Source organism: Thamnophis sirtalis, unplaced genomic scaffold (assembly GCF_051295495.1).
Source record: "Thamnophis sirtalis isolate CommonGarterSnake01/CBP01778 unplaced genomic scaffold, rThaSir2_p1.2 scaffold_3, whole genome shotgun sequence".
NCBI lineage: Eukaryota > Metazoa > Chordata > Lepidosauria > Squamata > Natricidae > Thamnophis > Thamnophis sirtalis.
The window spans coordinates 139,001,342-139,019,140 of record NW_028261383.1 but is presented as its reverse complement, the minus strand read 5'-3'; the positions used below and the strand labels follow the sequence as shown (position 1 = coordinate 139,019,140).

General features: G+C 37.9%; 1 protein-coding gene across 7 annotated transcripts in view; it reads left to right on the top strand.

The window, feature by feature from the left end:
- ARSG (arylsulfatase G) overlaps nucleotides 1-17,799 on the top strand; it is a 124,622-nt gene that overhangs the window by 101,781 nt on the left and 5,042 nt on the right. For 6 of the 7 annotated variants that reach the window (XR_001313463.2, XR_015696020.1, XR_001313462.2 and 3 more), the window contains 2 exons: nucleotides 4,639-4,759; nucleotides 9,005-9,095. Coding sequence is in view for 3 of the 7 variants with exons in the window: in XM_014065151.2 (XP_013920626.2) it covers nucleotides 4,639-4,759; nucleotides 9,005-9,095 (212 nt within the window). In the remaining 4 variants the exon portion in view is untranslated. Of the gene's footprint in view, nucleotides 1-4,638; nucleotides 4,760-9,004; nucleotides 9,096-9,551; nucleotides 9,780-17,799 lie in introns of all 7 variants that reach the window. The other variant, XR_001313464.2, reaches the window with a different exon arrangement.

Below are 17,799 nucleotides of genomic sequence, written 5' to 3'. Positions count from 1 at the left end.
ACTCTAGTTTGATAAGAAATCACTTCGGAGCATTCTTTCATTATTATTTTCAGTTTTCTATGTACTTCCAATCTTGTTAATCAAAATGTGGTTATGGAGATACTCCAAATGCCTTGCTGAAATCAACACCCGTGATCCTCTCAGAAAACTTCCCAGTTTTTAAAAAAAGAGTGAAAATTAGTTTGCTAAGGTTTGTTCATATAATTGCCACATTGTTTTCTGCATGTTTACAGGTCAACTTTATGAACTTCTTGACTTGCTCAAAAACTACCCAGTAATTAGTATCACTTTGCCTGATCTATAGTTCTTCCTTTTTTCCTTTCTTGAAGTAGGGTCTATTGCTGTGATGGCGAACCTTGGGATGTGTGCTAGATGTGGCATACAACACTCTCTCTATGGGGACACAAAATGTTGCCCAGTTCAGCTTTGCTATGCATGCATGTGCTCCTCCCACCGGCCAGCTAGTCTTCGGGTCTCTGCCGCGGATGCGTTGGGGCGCATGCAGGGGAGGTGCATCCATTGCATTTTGGGGGTTTGGGCATATGCATGCACGTGCATGCGCACACACTTTGGGCACTCGGTCCAGAAAAGGTTAGCCGTCACTGGTCTATTGTCTTCTTCAGTCATTTGGCACTTCACTTTTTCTCCTGGATTTCTCAAAAATAAAACTTGATCAGATCATAGGGAAGTAAAAGAGATGTTCTCACACATCTAGAAATAGATATCCCAAAAGATACAGAAAGCAATTATTACTTTTAATATATTATACATTATTTTATTGGTTTGGTTAAAATGTTTGCAACTCAACTATGGAATCAAAACAGCTAGCATTTCCAAGCATGTGCAAACAGAGCATTAACTATAAAGTGTATTGAAACTGTCATTTAATCACCAAGCAGCCAAGTAGGAATAGACAACCAAACCTACTTTCAAGTTCTTGGATTTCATTTGGAACAATATAGGGTTTTTTTTCTAAATCTTGGATGATTCCTCAAGAGGAGGCAAACAAATAATTCTCAGAAGCAAAGCAGTCCTCAGTGGCATTGCGTATTCCCACATTATCTCTGGCCTCCATATTTTGGCAGCTAGGCATCAGGAACCCTGAAATCCAACATATTGAGAAATGGGCAAATTGGGTGCGTCTTATACAGTGAATACAGCATTTTTGCCTCCCGAAACCCTGCCCCCTTCACCAAAATGGCTATGCTTAGCCTTTAGGAGCCTTGCAGAGTGCTTCTGGGGCTGGGGAGGGCAGAAATGAGCAAAAAAATGGGCCTTTTTTTTGTGCTCAATTTTGCCCCCTCCAGCCCCCAAGGAGCACTCTATAAGCCTCCTAAAGGCTATGCATGACCTTTTTTTTTGACAAAAAACAAGCCCCTTTTCATGAAAAATGGGCTGTTTCTTGTTCATCACCCCACCCCGAGCACTCTACAAGCCTCCTAAAGGCTATTCATGCCCCCCCCTTTTTTTTAAAAAAAAAAAGCCCCGTTTTCATGAAAAACGGGCCATTTTTGGGAGGTCTGCAGAGTGCAAAAACTTAATTTGCCTCTTCAAAACCTTGGTGCATCTTATACCCCAGTGTGCCTTGTACTCCGAAAAATATGGTAATTTCGCAACGCTCTGAATGTTCCCAGTGTATTCTTTGCTTGGAGTTGTATTTGTTTAGCAATCAGCTTAATGATCTTACCAGAACATTTGTTTTCACCGAAGTACTGGTTTTTTTTTTTCTATTTTTCCCAAAGTTGTTTATTGTTTTGCCTATTTGTTTCTTAGCAGTCATGCTAAAATTAATTGAATGGAAAAGAGAGAGAAAAAAACCAAGTTTCTTTCAGCTCCCTCAGCTAACATTTCATAAGTCTCTTAAGTGGGGTGATATGTTTCAGTTCAGAAAAAACTTCATTGGTGTTAATGCAGTGTTTCTCAACCTTGGCAACTTGAAGATGTCTGGACTTCAACTCCCAGAATTCCCCAGCGAATGCTGGCTGGGGAATTCTGGGAGTTGAAGTCCGGACATCTTCAAGTTGCCAAGGTTGAGAAACACTGTGCTAATGTGTTCATCAGGTCTAATTTTGATTTCTATTTTTCCAGTATAGTCGCACTTAAAAAAAAAAATTCATGCAAACATGTGTTTGTTATAAATAAATAAACATGGTAATAAAACCATGGATTGTATCCAACGTACTAATAGCATAAAGGAACCTTTGCAAGATAAATTTTCTGCCCCTTCTTCCCTTCTGTGGTGATCTGTAGTGATTAAAGAGTCTGCTGGGAGAAGATAATTGGGGGATTGGCCACTTGTGCAGACTCAATTTGGCCTATGTATAACTGTGGTCCAGACATTTGATTTATCAGTTCCTGGTAATACTCATTTGTGTACCAGATGAAGAGCTTTTCAAGTATTAGAAATAATTTCTTGATGGAAGGGGCTGTCGAGTAGGATTGCTCTGTGAAGTGGAATATTTCCCGTTACTGGAGGTTTTCAAATACCCTGTTTTCCTGAAAATGACTCTCCCTGAAAATATTGCACAGAACAGCCATGAAGTGACCACGCTTACCACCTCCTGCACCTCACAAATAATAAGACCTCCCCAAAAATAAGGTGAAGCACTTATTTCGGGAGTCAAAAGAAAATAAGATCCTGACTTATTTTCAGGGAAACACAGTAGGAACCAGAGAGCCACCTTTCAAAAATAATTTAATTGGTTCTTGCAGTGACCATGAACGTTAGAAGTCTCCTGAAGTCACTTCATAGGACATGTTGTCCTCTGATTGTACTGTTTGGACTACATGTTCCCTGGCATCACCTCCCTTTCTGATCCTACCATTCTTTTGTTGAGTACAGTCAGCAGGGATGCTTTGTGGATATTAATGTTAAGACTTTGTGCTACAGCTTATAAGATGATAGTAAGTAGTTGTGATACTTAACAAAGGCTATGCTAAGGCAAAGAAAAAATTCCCCTACTATAATAGTGAGACTATGTTCAAAAATCACCCAGTAGTTAGCATTCTTGTACATTAGTGGTAGGAAATCAACTGAATAGGTTTGGATAGTTGTAAACTGAGATATGTCAGTTTCTCCCACTCTCATTTATTTCTTCTCTGTACTGGTGGGTCAGATGTCCGTTGCTTTCCTGATCCTTGTGTCGATTCCAATTTCTGGATGATGTCAGTTTGCAATCAAATATGTAGCCATACAAGACTATGTTTTCTGATATGGTTTGAAAGAAATACATGTTGTAATTAAGTGTCTATTCTAATTGCTCTGAAAAGTGTTATAGCTCACATAAATGAAATATGATGTTTTTCTAGACCAGTGATGGGGAAGCTTTTTCTTACAGTGTGCCAAGATTGTGAGTTGGCGCTATCACACGTGCATGCGTGCACACACCAATTAAATCCTCCCCGCCCACCTGTGGATGCACGCATGACACCCCCCCTGCGCATGCACTCATAACCCCTCCCCAGACTCCGGAGGCTCTCCTGAAACCTGGGGAGGGCGAAAAACGGCCCCAACGGGCCAACCACAAGTTCAAAAATGATTCGTTTCCGGCTTCGGAGGCTTCCCTGAAGCCTGGGGAGGGCAAAAACGGCCTCTCCTGGCCCTCCGGAATGGCAAAAAATCAACTGCCCAGCGCACATGTGTGCGCTGGAACTAATAACAGCGAATACGGCTCCGCATGCCACCTGTGGCATGCATGCCATAGGTTCACCATCACAGTTCTAGACCATGGAATGGTATGTTAAAAAACAAATCAGATAACTAATATTTTCCCCTTTAGGGAGAAGTTTTTGTACAAGCTGCTTAAATCATTCTGATGTACTTGGTTAGTTTTGAGCACATCACAGGGTTTCAATTTAGAGTATTTTATAATTATATAAATTTCATATGTTATTAACCATATGATCAACAAGGGTTTTGTGTGCTCTATATGGCTACCTATTCTCACAGGTAACATGAAACTTTTTCTAGAGAAAAAAGATTCTGGATTTTCCATCTATTCAGGGTGAGCTGCGGATGGATGACATTAGAGTAATTAATTTGAAGTCAGATGGTGTACATATGAATAAATAGGAGCTGACATATTTGGCAACAACCTGTAACTTTAAAATCCAACCTCTTAGTTCATAGAGAATAGTCTTCTTTCATGTGTTAGGGATATTTGACAAACCCAAGAGGAGATCCACAGAGAAGCTCAAGTAAATTGAAACTAGGACTTCAGTATCCTGTGCAAGGCTTTCCAATATTTCTATGGTTGTTTGTGAAATCTTTGCTGTCCACCATAATTCAGTTGAATTTTCTCTTGGCAAACTTTGTCAGTTCAGCCATACAAGAAATACTGTGCCAAATCAGAACTTGCAAATTTTATCCCAATTTTATAGTTTGCATTACGAAGAGAATTTTAATGCTTTATTTTGTAGAATGGGCACATGTACATGGACTCAAACACACACACATAGACACAAGCCTAAAAAGAAAAGGTGCACCAGAGTCTTTAATAAGCAGCCTCCAAAAGTTTGTATTTTGCATTGTCTATATCAGATGAGGTAGCCTCAGGAATAGGTTTGTAAGTCTTTTTGTCTTGTCATTGATTGCCAAGATCAGCCTACATTCTAATCACAATATATTCTCTTTTGCAGCACTTTAGACATATTTCCTACATTGGTATCTCTAGCGAATGCTACCCTTCCTCCCAACAGACGTTTTGATGGGATAGATATCTCTGAAGTCCTGTTCGGGTACTCAAGCAAAGGACACCAGGTATGGCATTAACTTTCTGAACACTGAGTAGCAACATCCACTACTTGAAGGTTGGAAATTCCCTAAAATTCCTCATGTTTCAAATGATTAACATTGCCACAAACAATGTAAATTTAACAAGACCCTGTCTCTTGCTCCTGCCTTATAATTCTTTATATATATATTTTAAACTGGTTTGCTTTATCTTGTTTTTCTTCTAAATATTTTGAATTGGTCTTAAAATGCTCCAAGCTTCCCTGTGTGATACATATGGAATTCATATACGATCATATAACAGTTTTTTAAGCTTTAGATACTCAATTCTTGTTAGGGAAATACCTGTTATGAGATGGAAATCTCATAAATGAGGATGGAATGCAGTTTCAAGCTTGAACTGCTAGCTGTAAAAACAGTCAATTAAATCCTCAATTGTATTTCATAAGCTTAAATTTTACTATCAATCACACATGTATTTTATGAAATATAATCAAATAGTTACATAAAGCTACTAAGACAGCACAGGTGTTTTTTGTGTTGTTTTTTTTTGTAAAATTGGTCAGCTTCAGAAAGTTGGCTCCTACTTTCACTCTCATTCCTGTTGAGCACAGCAGTTGATCTGCAAACAATTTAATGCATAAGCAAAATCCATCTATTATCTCCTAGGAACACTATGACGGCTCAGCGGTAGAGCATTTGCCTTGTGTGAAGAAAATCTCTGGTTCAGCCCCAGGCCTGTACAGGGAGGAAAGGATTTCTATCTGAAACCGATTGCCAATTCTTTTACATGTAACATGTTGTGAGGACTAGTAGTTTGAGTTTATGCACAATGAGTGTGCATGAGTGCAAGCACTCTGTGGCTGAGATTCTCAGTGTGCCGTTTAAATTTTCTTTCTCCATTTACATAACATTGCAAAGGCAGGAACAGTAGGAGATTATTCCCAAGAAAATGCATGTAGGTTTGTGCTGAACCAGTTCCATCCTTTGATTTGAGTTCTAATAGGTACAGTTCTCCAGCAGTTGGTTATAATGACAATTACCTTTTTTTTGGCACAACACAAACATTTATGTAATCTTTCTGCTTTTTATTGCTTATTGGCTAAAGCTTTTTTAAGAATAGAAATGCAGAATTTTGTTTATGATTTTTTTCTCATAGTAATTTCATTGTGTATTGTTCTTTCCGCCTGAGAAAAAGAGCTAATAGCGTCCCTTCAAACTGTCTATGCCTTAAGAAATTGATGACATTTCCATCTCTGAACTTTCTTCCCTTATTTTCTAAACAAAATCTTTTAAGGTTTTAAAAGAAATTTCATATGTATGTTGTCTATTATTTTACTATATGTTGTTATCCTAATGTCTGTATTTCCCCTTCCCGGTTTTGTGTGAGCCGCCCTGAGTCCCCTCAGGGAAAAGGGCGGCCTACAAATGCTAATAAACCTATAAACCTATAAACCATATCTTCACGAATAACGTTCAACTTCTTGCTTTTCTTGGCAATTTCATACAGTTGATTTAAATGTTCCCCTTGTTGTTCCTGTTGTTCAATTAATCCAAAAGTTCAGGACTAATCAGCATTCCAAAATCTTAAGCCCCCAAATTCTATGCATAACTGCTTTCTAGAAAGTGATGAATGCAAATGGAAGAAGCTCAGTTCTGGGCCCTGTAATTATACGTTTCTTCCAAATACTTTCACTGAAGAGCTCTGTTGAGGATTTCTAAGCTGAAGAAGACCATTATGTCTTCTGCAACAGGAGGAAGAAGGAAACGGGTTCCAGAAATTCTACATCTAGCTAGGGGGAACAATTTGTGTTTTTTTCAAACATATCCTTTTTTTTTTCAGTGACGTGTTTCTCATGCCACACTAGTAGAATAGCTACACCATCTTCCAGTGATTGCACTAGTTTGCTCAAAGGAATTATTCAAGTTTTCTTCTAGAATTGTTGTTATATCAGTATTTTTCACTAAACATATGTTCTCATGTTCTCATCATTGCTACAATTAAAATAATTAGAAGAGCTAACTTCAATCTGTTGCTGGCACTTCTTTCATCACAAATCTAGTTCTCAGAGTGGTTTTGTAACTCTTTTAAAACTGATTTCCTTTGTGAACAAATGGTATGAATTAAAATAAAAATACAGACAGATTTCCTGAAAGCTGAAGGGAAAACATTGTATCTATATATATTTTGGAGGCAGCAGCTAGGTTTTACATAAATGTATAGTTTAAGAACATATTTGAAAGTTTTGCCTACAATACTATATTGAAAATGATAGGAACTTTTTTTTTAAAAGAGATACAGTTGCAGAAGTAGTTACGCTTGCATTACACAGTAGTTGGTATTCCTACTGTAATTTAACATTTTAATCAGAAATCTAATATTTGATCAGTGAGAAAAAATACTATCACTTCCATGGTAAAATATGCACACTGCTCAATTTGATATGACGATGAAAGTGGTGGTAGTCAAACATTGATAAAACTAGCCATGTTTTTGTAATGTCAGCTGTTTCATGACAATACTGATATCATATCTGATATAAGGGAGATAGCAATAGCAGTAGACCTTTATACCGCTTCATAGGGCTTTCAGCCCTCTCTAAGCGGTTTACAGAGAGTCAGCATATTGCCCCCAACAATCTGGGTCCTCATTTTACCCACCTCGGAAGGATGGAAGGCTGAGTCAACCCTGAGCCGGTGAGATTTGAACCGCTGAACTGCTGATCTAGCAGTAGCCTGCAGTGCTGCATTTAACCACTGCGCCACCTTGGCTCTAGATGTATGATTCAGGCTGTTCCCGCAACTGTTATTTAGTGCTGGGATTTATTTTTTATGCTTCTCCATTATTCTGTTTGTTCTAAAAATAAATCTTGTACAAATGAATTAAGCTTTGTGTTTGTAGCCCTGTGGAATTTAGAAATGTCTTTAGGGCCTTTGTAAATGTATGAATTTAAGAACCAAGGGTTTAAGGGTTGAGTGAAGGTACATCAATTGGCTTTATTGGAGGCGAAATATCTGACTGAGTTGAGATGCATCACTATTAGAAGTAAAAGAAAGCTTTCTTGAGGACTCTGCTCTATAAAACAGATTTATGATTGTTTCCTATTAACTCAAGAATATGAATTTCTGAAGCAGGCATGCAGAAAAGATACAAGTGAATATTGAAAGGCCCTGTTTTAATTACAGGGTGAGGGAAGAGAGTTTGTTTCAGAGGCCAACAATAAATCTGTTTTCCATATATGGGATTTCAGTTCTTTCATTATGTTCAGCATATAAAGACAATTTTTTTTTTAAAAAAAAAAGCAAGCCCCATTGAATCAAATGGACCTTAATCGTAGGAAATGGAGTTAAGTACTGTATATAGCAGTGACGGCGAACCTTTTCGACACTGAGTGCCCAAACCGGAATGTGCATGCATGTGCGCGTGCTGGAGTGCCGGAAACCCGAAGACCAGCTGGCTGGTGCATGCTTGTTTTGTGGCCGTTTTTTCAGCCAGGAAAATGGCCCCAAAACAGCCTGAAAACAGCCCTAAAAAGGCCCCCAAACAGCCCAGAAAATGGCCATTATTGGGCTATTTTCAGGCCGTGAAGACCAGCTGGCCAGCATGCATGAGGGGCAGCTGGCGATGGCACATGTGCCCACAGAGAAGGCTCTGCGTGCTACCTCTGGCAAGCGTGCCATAGGTTTGCCATGACGGATATATAGGTTCCCGGTAGTAGATATATTTGTTTTGCCCTGCTCTAGTTTTGTCTTGCTTAATTAGTTTTACATATTTTGAAAGCAACACACAAGCCTACTAAATTAAATATGCATGCTACAGAAAGTCATTTCATTTTCTGAATTTTTTCTGATTCTGAGGAGTGGGCAGAGTTCAGTCTAGCTAGATTTAAAAAGTCCATGGGAGTGGAAATAAGCAATTAACAGTTTGGATTCTTCTACCGGTAAGTATTAATGGGAACAACATAATTAGATGCATATTACTATTTGAATTTGTGTATGTACAATTCTGGATACTCATTGAGTTTAGTTGATTGCTTGCAGACATCTCATTACTCAGCTAGGTAACATCAGTTTGAATGTCGTCACATTGATGAGGTGACCTAGTTGGGTAATGAAATGTCTGCAAGAAAACCATCAAGCTTAGAAAGCACCAAGGTCTCCACAGTTCAACCCTGACTACAGGTATTCTTTTCTATTGGAATATATGCAGCTTCCTATGACATTAAGCAAAAGAGAGAACTTTCTAATCTTCCTAATTTCTTTTTCTTCTAGACATTATTCCATCCCAACAGTGGTGCAGCTGGAAAATACGGAGAAATACAGTCTCTTCGGTTGGACCAATATAAAGCCTTTTATCTTACAGGTACATTATTTATTGGGGTTTATTATGTATTTCTGAATATTCCCATAGTGTATTCGTCTAGTAATGTGTTTAAAAGTAATGAAATGTGAATAAAAGAAATTTTTACAAGTTAGTTATTATTACTAAGCCTTAGTTTCAAAACGGGTTAGTGTCCTAGCAATTATTTATTTCCAGCTCTTCTCCAAAGGGAGGAATTTTAAAATAATGTTCTACACGAAAGTAATTCAAGAAAGTAAAACAAGAAAGTAATTCCACAGAATTTATTTTTGAAAAATACACTGAATAAAGACAGAAGCATCAACAAAAATGATGGCTTTATAATGTCGTATTATATGGCATCTAAGTTTATTCTGGTTAGGGAGTAGACTCTCTGTTTTGCCATGGTTCATACCACTATGCCGAAATTCTGATAAAAAGTTTGATTTTGTTGAGTATTTTATTTCTGGATTTCAATAGAGGAGCATTGGGAATTACAGGAGAATTCCATGGACAAAGCTGGAATGGAGAAAATATTTAAGAAGATATGTAGTGAAACCTTGGTATGAGAACTGCTGCCTAATGGGAGTTCAAGAACTCAGCCTTTGAGAAAAGGAATGTTGATTGGCATCCTGGGTGTTATAGGCTGGTGGTTCTTGAGGTGTATACTTGGTCTGGAGGTTCAATTCTGAGATCCAGGTTCCCCAGGTACTGTACTTTTAAGGGAGACAAAATATACAGCTCCCTCTGGGCTTATGTTTCATTTTTTTCTCAGACTTTTACTGACATTTTAGAGGATTTCAATTTATATTCCACCATGTTCACTGAAGCTTACTATTCACACAGTTGAAGAACCAGCTGTGAACTGTGAAGTTTACTCTTGACTGGCTCATACCTTCCAGCCATGAAAGGATCAACTTCCCCCCTCCTCCCTCTGGCCAGGCAGTCACATATCCCGTGTCTTCGGAGGAAAGAAAAAGCATGTGAAAAGAAAAAATTAAACAACAATATGATATTTTCCTAGGGACATCTGCTCCTTTTTAAAACAGCATTTAAAAAGCAAAACAACAGGACAATTTGATGGTCTTCCGTATGTCTCTTATTTTGGAATAGAGATATAAATCCTATAAAAGCCTATAGACACTTGCAGGGGTTGAGCTTCTGAGCTATAATTACCAGGTTCTTGCCTTGTTCTCTGCCAGATGGCATAGATATCATTGCATACAAACAATGGCATTACCTTTCCTCCCACAGTGTTTTCCCAGTGACTCCTCCAGAAGTCTATAGTTAGAGTCCTAATGTGTTTCTTTTTCTATGTCCTACCTACGGTACTTTTTCTCAGCAGAAAAAAAAGACCCAAACTCAAAAATAATGAAGGAGATGCATACATTGTCAAAGAGAAGACAAATACATAAAAAGCACATTTAACAAAAATTGAAAAAATACAATGTCATTGTAAAAATGTTTACAATTTTGCATAATTACTAATGTTCAAATATGTACATTTCTAATACATTTATATACTATCATTTTAACTTACTGTATTCTGTATAAATGTATTCCATATTTTATTGTACTTGTCCATACAAATTTACCTCTATAAGCAATCCACTTATAAATGGCAAGTGCAGTCAGGTCTTCAGTCCATTGAGTGAAAGAGGTCATTTAATTATTTTTCCAATCTTGCAATATCAGTCTTTTAGCCATAATAAAGACACAGAGAATCCATTTGCATTGTCCAATTGTCACATTCCATGTAATAGATATGTAATTCAAAAGAATATTATCATTAGAAAAGTATTGCTTTTGTTGCACAATCATGTTTATATAGTCTACTACCTTCTAAAATTTGGTAAGTGTAAGACATTGTAGAAAATGTTTTAAAGAAACATTATCCTTAGTACATCTCCAATAAAATTCTGTTTTTCATAACTCTTTTCTATACAAATGTAATGGGGTCCAATAACTTCTAAATATTTGTTGTTGTTGTTGTTGTTGTTGCATACGTTGTAATTTGAGGTCATTGGCATTCTTGCTAAAGAACTTAAGACACTCTCCCATTGTCTAGGCAATATAGGATCCTTTAATTCTTCATTGCATTGTTTTCTTAAATGCAATAATTTTATTAAATTATTGATAAGAAATGGCTAAAAAACGAATGGTAGGGTTTTTTAAAGTTTTAAACAATTTAACGTTATTCTAATATCTCAGGTATCCCAGAAGCTAAAAATTTTGCTTGTCCAGACAATGTTGTTAAAAAAATCTTGTAACTGTAAAGGTTGTCATTGGGTGATACCTGATAGATATCTATCTCTTAACACATCATATATTTTAAAAATATCATCATCTATCAATTGGTTCAAAGTCAGTACCCCCAATTCCATCAAATTTTTCCATATTATCATCTTTTCCCCAATTTTTAATTTTGGGTTTCCCCATAAAATCAATTTTGGTACAGCAAAAAGATATCTGTGTCCTTTTCTTAATGCTTGGCACTTTTCAGTTGTGATGGAAAGAATTCCTTTCAGCAATCTAGTATTGATTTTCATCTCTTCTTTTTCCATTCCATCACCAGGTTACACAATCTGGATGTGTTTATGACTACCAGATAAAGCAAAGTAGTAAACCCTGTAATAGGGCTTAAATAATGTGCTATTAGATTATGCCAGTGATCAAAACCAGCTGACCAGTCAGATTTAATGATTGTGCATGTACTCTTGTTTGAGGAACAGGAATCCTAAGCTATATGGTGGTTCTATTGCAGGAACCCTTGCATTACATATTTCACAGATTTTAAGCATATGAAGCTCAAAAGAAGCATCTTGCAGGTAGTGAAATAGTTACTGTATTTTTCGGAGTATAAGATAAATCCCTTCTAAAAGAGTGTGGAAATTTTGGTGTGTATTATACATTGAATACAGCTATTTTTGGCCTCCCGAAGCCCTGACCCCGCATCTCATTTTTGTGAAAAACAGGCTTGTTTTTGCCTTCCCCCACCCCTCAGGAGCACTCTGCAGGTTTCAGTGGGGCTGGGGGAAGGGAAAAATGCCCCCATTTTGGTGAAAAACGGGGGCATTTTTGTCTTCCCCAAGCCCTGTTGAAGCCTGCAGAGTGCCCCTGGGGGCCGGGGAGGACAAAAGCTTTTTTTCCTGATTTACCTCTTTGAAATCTTGGTGCATCTTATACACCGGTGCATCTTATAGTCCGAAAAATACGGTAATCACTAAATTATAGGTGATAACGCTATACTTTTTTTTTTATTACCGGCCACATTTTAATAAGGAAAAAAAAGTTTGGAGGAGGGGGATAGATCTGTTTTATTTGTTTCAGATAAAATACATTCATTTGATTAGCAGATCTGAAAGACAAACCAGTGTCTCCTGTCTTGCAATACTACAAAAAAAGTTCCCAAGATGATCTTTGCGTGTTGAGGTTGGTCTGGCTGGATCCAAGGCGTAACACAAATCTGAGAGCAGATTTCCAACAATGGAATTGCATAGAATGACTTTGAATGCTGATGGGATATGCCTTTGAGGCTAAATTCTCACATATGCAGTCATCTATTTGGCAAAATGTTGTGGGGGAATATGCACTCTGCCTTGTACAATCAATCATGGAAGATTTCATCCTGATAATAACACATGTCTCTAACAGGAGTGGAAAAACAGGTATTGGATACTTGAAGATTAGTGGAACTGCAAAATATCTCCATGGGATCCTAGACCTACTCTCTGTAGAAGTCTTACCTTGGTTGTTAGAACAGTTGGCCAAGAAATCCATCATCGGTATCTCCACATGCCGAAAAAAGGAATGTGTGCACTAAGGAAAGCTATTCTACTGATGGCTTATCTAGATGGAGTAGGCATAGAGACTATGCCTTGAACTGCCATTCTCTTGAACTACCACTTCTGTGACTAGTGGATTAAAATACAGGACACACACATTTCACTTTTTGATCTTGAGCCAAAGTAGCCAAAGTGGCTTGGTGACATTCCAACTGTTCAGATATAAAACCCATCACTAAATTATCTCATGCTATATCATGCACCCCATAAAAATGTCTTGGAAACTGGAAGAAGCTGGAACTAAATCCCAGTGGCTTCTTATCTTATACTGTAGCTTCAACAATGTCTGGACTATAAATCCAATAAGTACCATGATAAAGTTCAATATGCTTTGAAAACTGTAAAGAATTCCACCTGGATTTTGGCCTTACACCACAACTTCAGTGGCGAGCATCCCAGGCAATTACTAGAAGTTCTCATGGGAAGCACTGCTTATTAATAGGATTAGGTTGAGAAATAGCATGTCATAAGATATGCTTTTTTGGATCTCTCCATCAATCCAGTAAGATGGAGATGGAGCCCAAACATATGGCACAAAATCATTGAACTGCTGGTTCCTTATTTATATCCAAGGCAGTTAGTGTGATGGTGCAGAACCAGACAGGTCTGCACTGGACAAGTTGTTGAAACAAGGGACGTTAGGCATTCAATCATCTTTGGTTGCCTCGAAGGAAAACGGCTTTTCTGACTCCATCAAGATATGTTCCTATAGGATGTTAAATTTTGCAGGATTGTTTGGGGAGCAATTTAGACAGTTTAACATATAAAAAAACCTTTTTTTCCATTCCTGTAGTTCCATAAGTAATATTTTTTAAAGTAAGTAAGGAAAGTAAGGAAACTTACAATAGTGCAACCTCCCCAAAAAGTTATTTACAACTAATCCTTGAAGTTACTACTGCCATTTCACCACACCCAGTTATATTTAAAGCACTTAACAACTGGCCCAAATAAAAACTGGTTATTATGTCCTGTGATCGTAATTTGCAACTTCTTTTTCCTGGTTTCCAGCAAAAAATGCCCATTTAGGAGAAGACATTCACTTAACAAGCACATGGTTCATTTAACAATCATGTGGTTCAATTAATGACCACGATGACTCGCTTTACAACCATCATTAAAACAGTCATGAAATCAAATCAGGTCATATGGTGACCTGCTTAATGCCATGATGACTTGCAACCAAAATTCTGGATTCAGTTGTGATAAGTGTGTTGAATGAGGACTAGAAATGTCAAAAACTAGAAATGTAATGCGTATCTATGCACGAGTCATATATTTGTATTTTAGTGAACTCTCTTCTGAAATCTCAAGTAATACATTACCATTTTCACTGTAGTTAATTACGTAAGTGTTGTTGACTGTTACGACCCATAATTGATATCTGTATTCATTAATAATTTATCCATGTTCTTTATGCAGTAGAAAAGCATTTCCACAACTTTTCAGGATCAAATCCCCTTTTGTAATGCTTATACTTCTCCACCTATGATTTAAACTAACTCCCCTTTTAATAACTCATTAAATTTGTAATTAAAAATAAGTACAAAAACTTATTAGATTTTTTTTAATGTGTGTGTATATAAACATTAATGAAAATGTGAATTGACATGAAAGGAGAAGTACACCAGATTAAAGAAGTACTTTAATCTGAAAGATAATGCTTTTTCTTTATGAATTTAAAAAGTTTGAAAAACCACAATATGTAGTGCAGATCAGTTTTGAAATCCAGTTATTCCTTTGTTTTGTTTGTACTGTAAGTTTAAAGCCTTCTTTTTGACAAATGTACATAAAAAACAGAAAGATAAATTCCCCTTTCCCAATTCCTCAAGCTAATTATCCAAATTTGCTCCAGGCTTGAATTTCTGAAATGCTTTTGTGTTTGAATCATGTTTTATATTGAATGCTTGTTCCTGCAAAACATCTGGCAGAGAATGGATTATAATTTATGACTAGGGTTGCTAGAAATGTTGTCTGGGAAATAGGAGATGAATTTGGCTATTCTTCTGCAAGGCAGTCCTGGGGAAACACAACTTTGCCCTTTACATCTTTATAATTTTAGCCTTCATTTTCAATGATGAAAACAGGGAAAGTTGGTCATCTCAGTTTGCATTCAATATTTCCAAAACTGGATTATTCTCCCCCGCAAGCTATTTTTTGTGACTTTGCATTTGGTTTCACATTTGTAGAGTTTTCCATGTAACTTTTGAATGGAAGTCGTTTAGATTCAAGAATGTCGATCGTATGTGCCAGTGAAAGGTTTAGTCTGTGGACACATCAGACAACACTCCTTGTTTGCTTGAGGAAAAAATTCTTTTTCACTATTCAGTTCAAATCTGAAAACCAGGAATTATATGAAACAAGGTTTTTTTAATGACTTACTTCCAAATAGATATAAAAACTGCGAAAGATACTAATTTAAAACATCAATCTTCACAAAACTTGATAAAACTTTGATAATCAAATTCAATAAATAACTCAGATAAACTGGAACAGCCAATAGTTGTCTTTATATGAAATGAATTGCGATTAAAACTTACTTCTTTATCTTTTATCAACATGATGGTTTGAATCCCTAGCGCTGCGTAACGGAGTGAATTCCATTACTTGCCCCAGCATCTGCCAACCTACCAGTTCGAAAGCATGTAAAAATGCAAGTAGAAAAATAGGAACCACCTTTGGTGGGAAGGTAACAGTGTTCTGTGGGCTTTCGGTGTTTAGTCATGCCACCCACATGACCACAGAGATGTCTTCGGACAGCACTGGCTCTTCAGCTTTGAAACGGAGATGAGCACTGCCCCCCAAAGTCAGGAAAAACTAGCACATATGTGCAAGGGGAACCTTTACCTTTACCAACATGACAAATCCAGAGCAACAGCTAAGCACTATTGCCTGGGTGTGGCTCTATGAGGTGTTTTTTCTTTTCATTTTCTTTAAAAACAAATTTAAAACTTCAGTTATTTTATTAGTTGAAGCCTCTGATATGGTTAGTTAGTTATCTTTGAGAAAGATATTGACAACCAATTGCACCATGAATCAATGAAATGTATAGAAACAGCATCCACATTGTGCTACATCAATGCTCTAGCATCCTACTGCGTTGTGAAGAAAGAAGTTGCCAGTTCATCCATTGGTTTAAATGTAAATTCTTTCACCAAGGCATTGGTGTAACATTTCACAGATCTATCGGGAGAAACTGTGATAAGTTTTCCTTGTTTTCAGCAGATTTTAGCCCAAATAACATCAGATGTTTTCAAGTTAAGATTTTCTTCTAAATTGAGTACTATTCATGAGAGGCTATTTCTTTGGCAAATGCTTTGACAAAAAGCTCCAATGGAATCAAATTTGCATCTTGCATATTTTGAGCTAGAGCACCAAGACTGTGGTTTGCTGTATCACTCAAGATGCTTACATGATCCCATGGCTTTATTGTGTGCTGTGCTTTGAGGACAGCCAAACCTATTTTTTGCTCATGGTAGTGAACCCATCTTACAGCCAACCCTCCGGTTATGACAGGCCAATTGACAAACATTCAAAATGATGAGATTCCCAAAAATCTACATACTGTATGTCCCTGTTTCAAAGATACAATGGCTGCAGCAGGCCTGCAGTTGTTCACCCTTACGACCCACAACAGGGTTGCTGTGGCACTCCCCTACTTCTTTCCCGCATTCTCATCCTACTAGAACTCTGCAACACTTGGGCCTGCTCCCCACACACCCATCATACCCCATACTTACCTCCTGAAACTCTCCAGACCTCAGGTGGTGGAAGGAGGCAGGCCATGGGATCCTGGGCTGTCCAGTAACGATCCAAATTCAGCCGACATTTGTGGGTGGGACAAAATGGCGGATGCCAGTGAAATTGCTTCATTGTCCTGCCTTAGAGAGGTCTGTACAGGGCTGCAGAATCTTGTGAATGCTACAGAAAGCTTTTGCAGCGCTATGCATACCATAAAGCAGAAAAATCAAGCAGTTTGTCCTCGGGCCGTGTGACAGGGACCCAAATGCTGCAGTATTTTTTCCTTGTAAGCATCTTGAGTGATACTAACAGGCAGGAACAAAATGCGGGGGCCACCAGACAAGCTGCTTCATTCTGCTGCCTCAGAGAGGTCTCCACATTGCTTCAGAAGCTTGTTGCAGAGTTTGTTAAGGCAGCAAAATGAAGCAGTTTGCTCTCTGGCTGTGTGTAAGCGACCCGAATCATGCTGCTATTTTGTGGGTGGGACAAAATGACAGCCGCTTTCGGACCATGCCATGTGCAAAGAAAGAAGCCATTCCAGTGCTCTGGAAGACTTCGGAGTCTTCCGAGGTGAGGTGGGCACCAGGCCTAAGGCCTGGGAAGACCCAGTAGATCTAGGGAAAATCCTCTTGAGACCCAAGATGTGGGAAGTGGAGCACAGGGCGTCCCGGGAGAAGCCTTGGGAGGGCCAGGCAGTGAGGCCTGGGTTTATACTAGGCCTCCGACGGCCTCACCTTCCATTTAACAACCTGCATGTTTGTTTTATATTTCATTGGGGAGAGCAGGGATGCGGAGGCTCATTAGGCGATATGTTTCTCCTAACGACTGCCACAACATGCAGCTGTAATGGTCAGGCTCCATTATGATTGTATCTCGAGGACAACCTGTACTAAAATCTTCAGTGTACCAAATATTAACAAACATGTTAGGAAATACTGAGAAACACTGGTCTCTCCGCTAAACACCTATACTTCTATGCAAAATAGTAGAAATTAGAAAATAACTCCAATTCATTGTATACATTTGAAGGTTATTTTTTATGCTTTTTCTCTTTCTAAAAATGTACCGTTACTTAGAATTTTTTCAGACCCCTCCATGGGGCCCTAGTTAAGGAATACATACAGTTGGCAATTTAACTCAAAAGT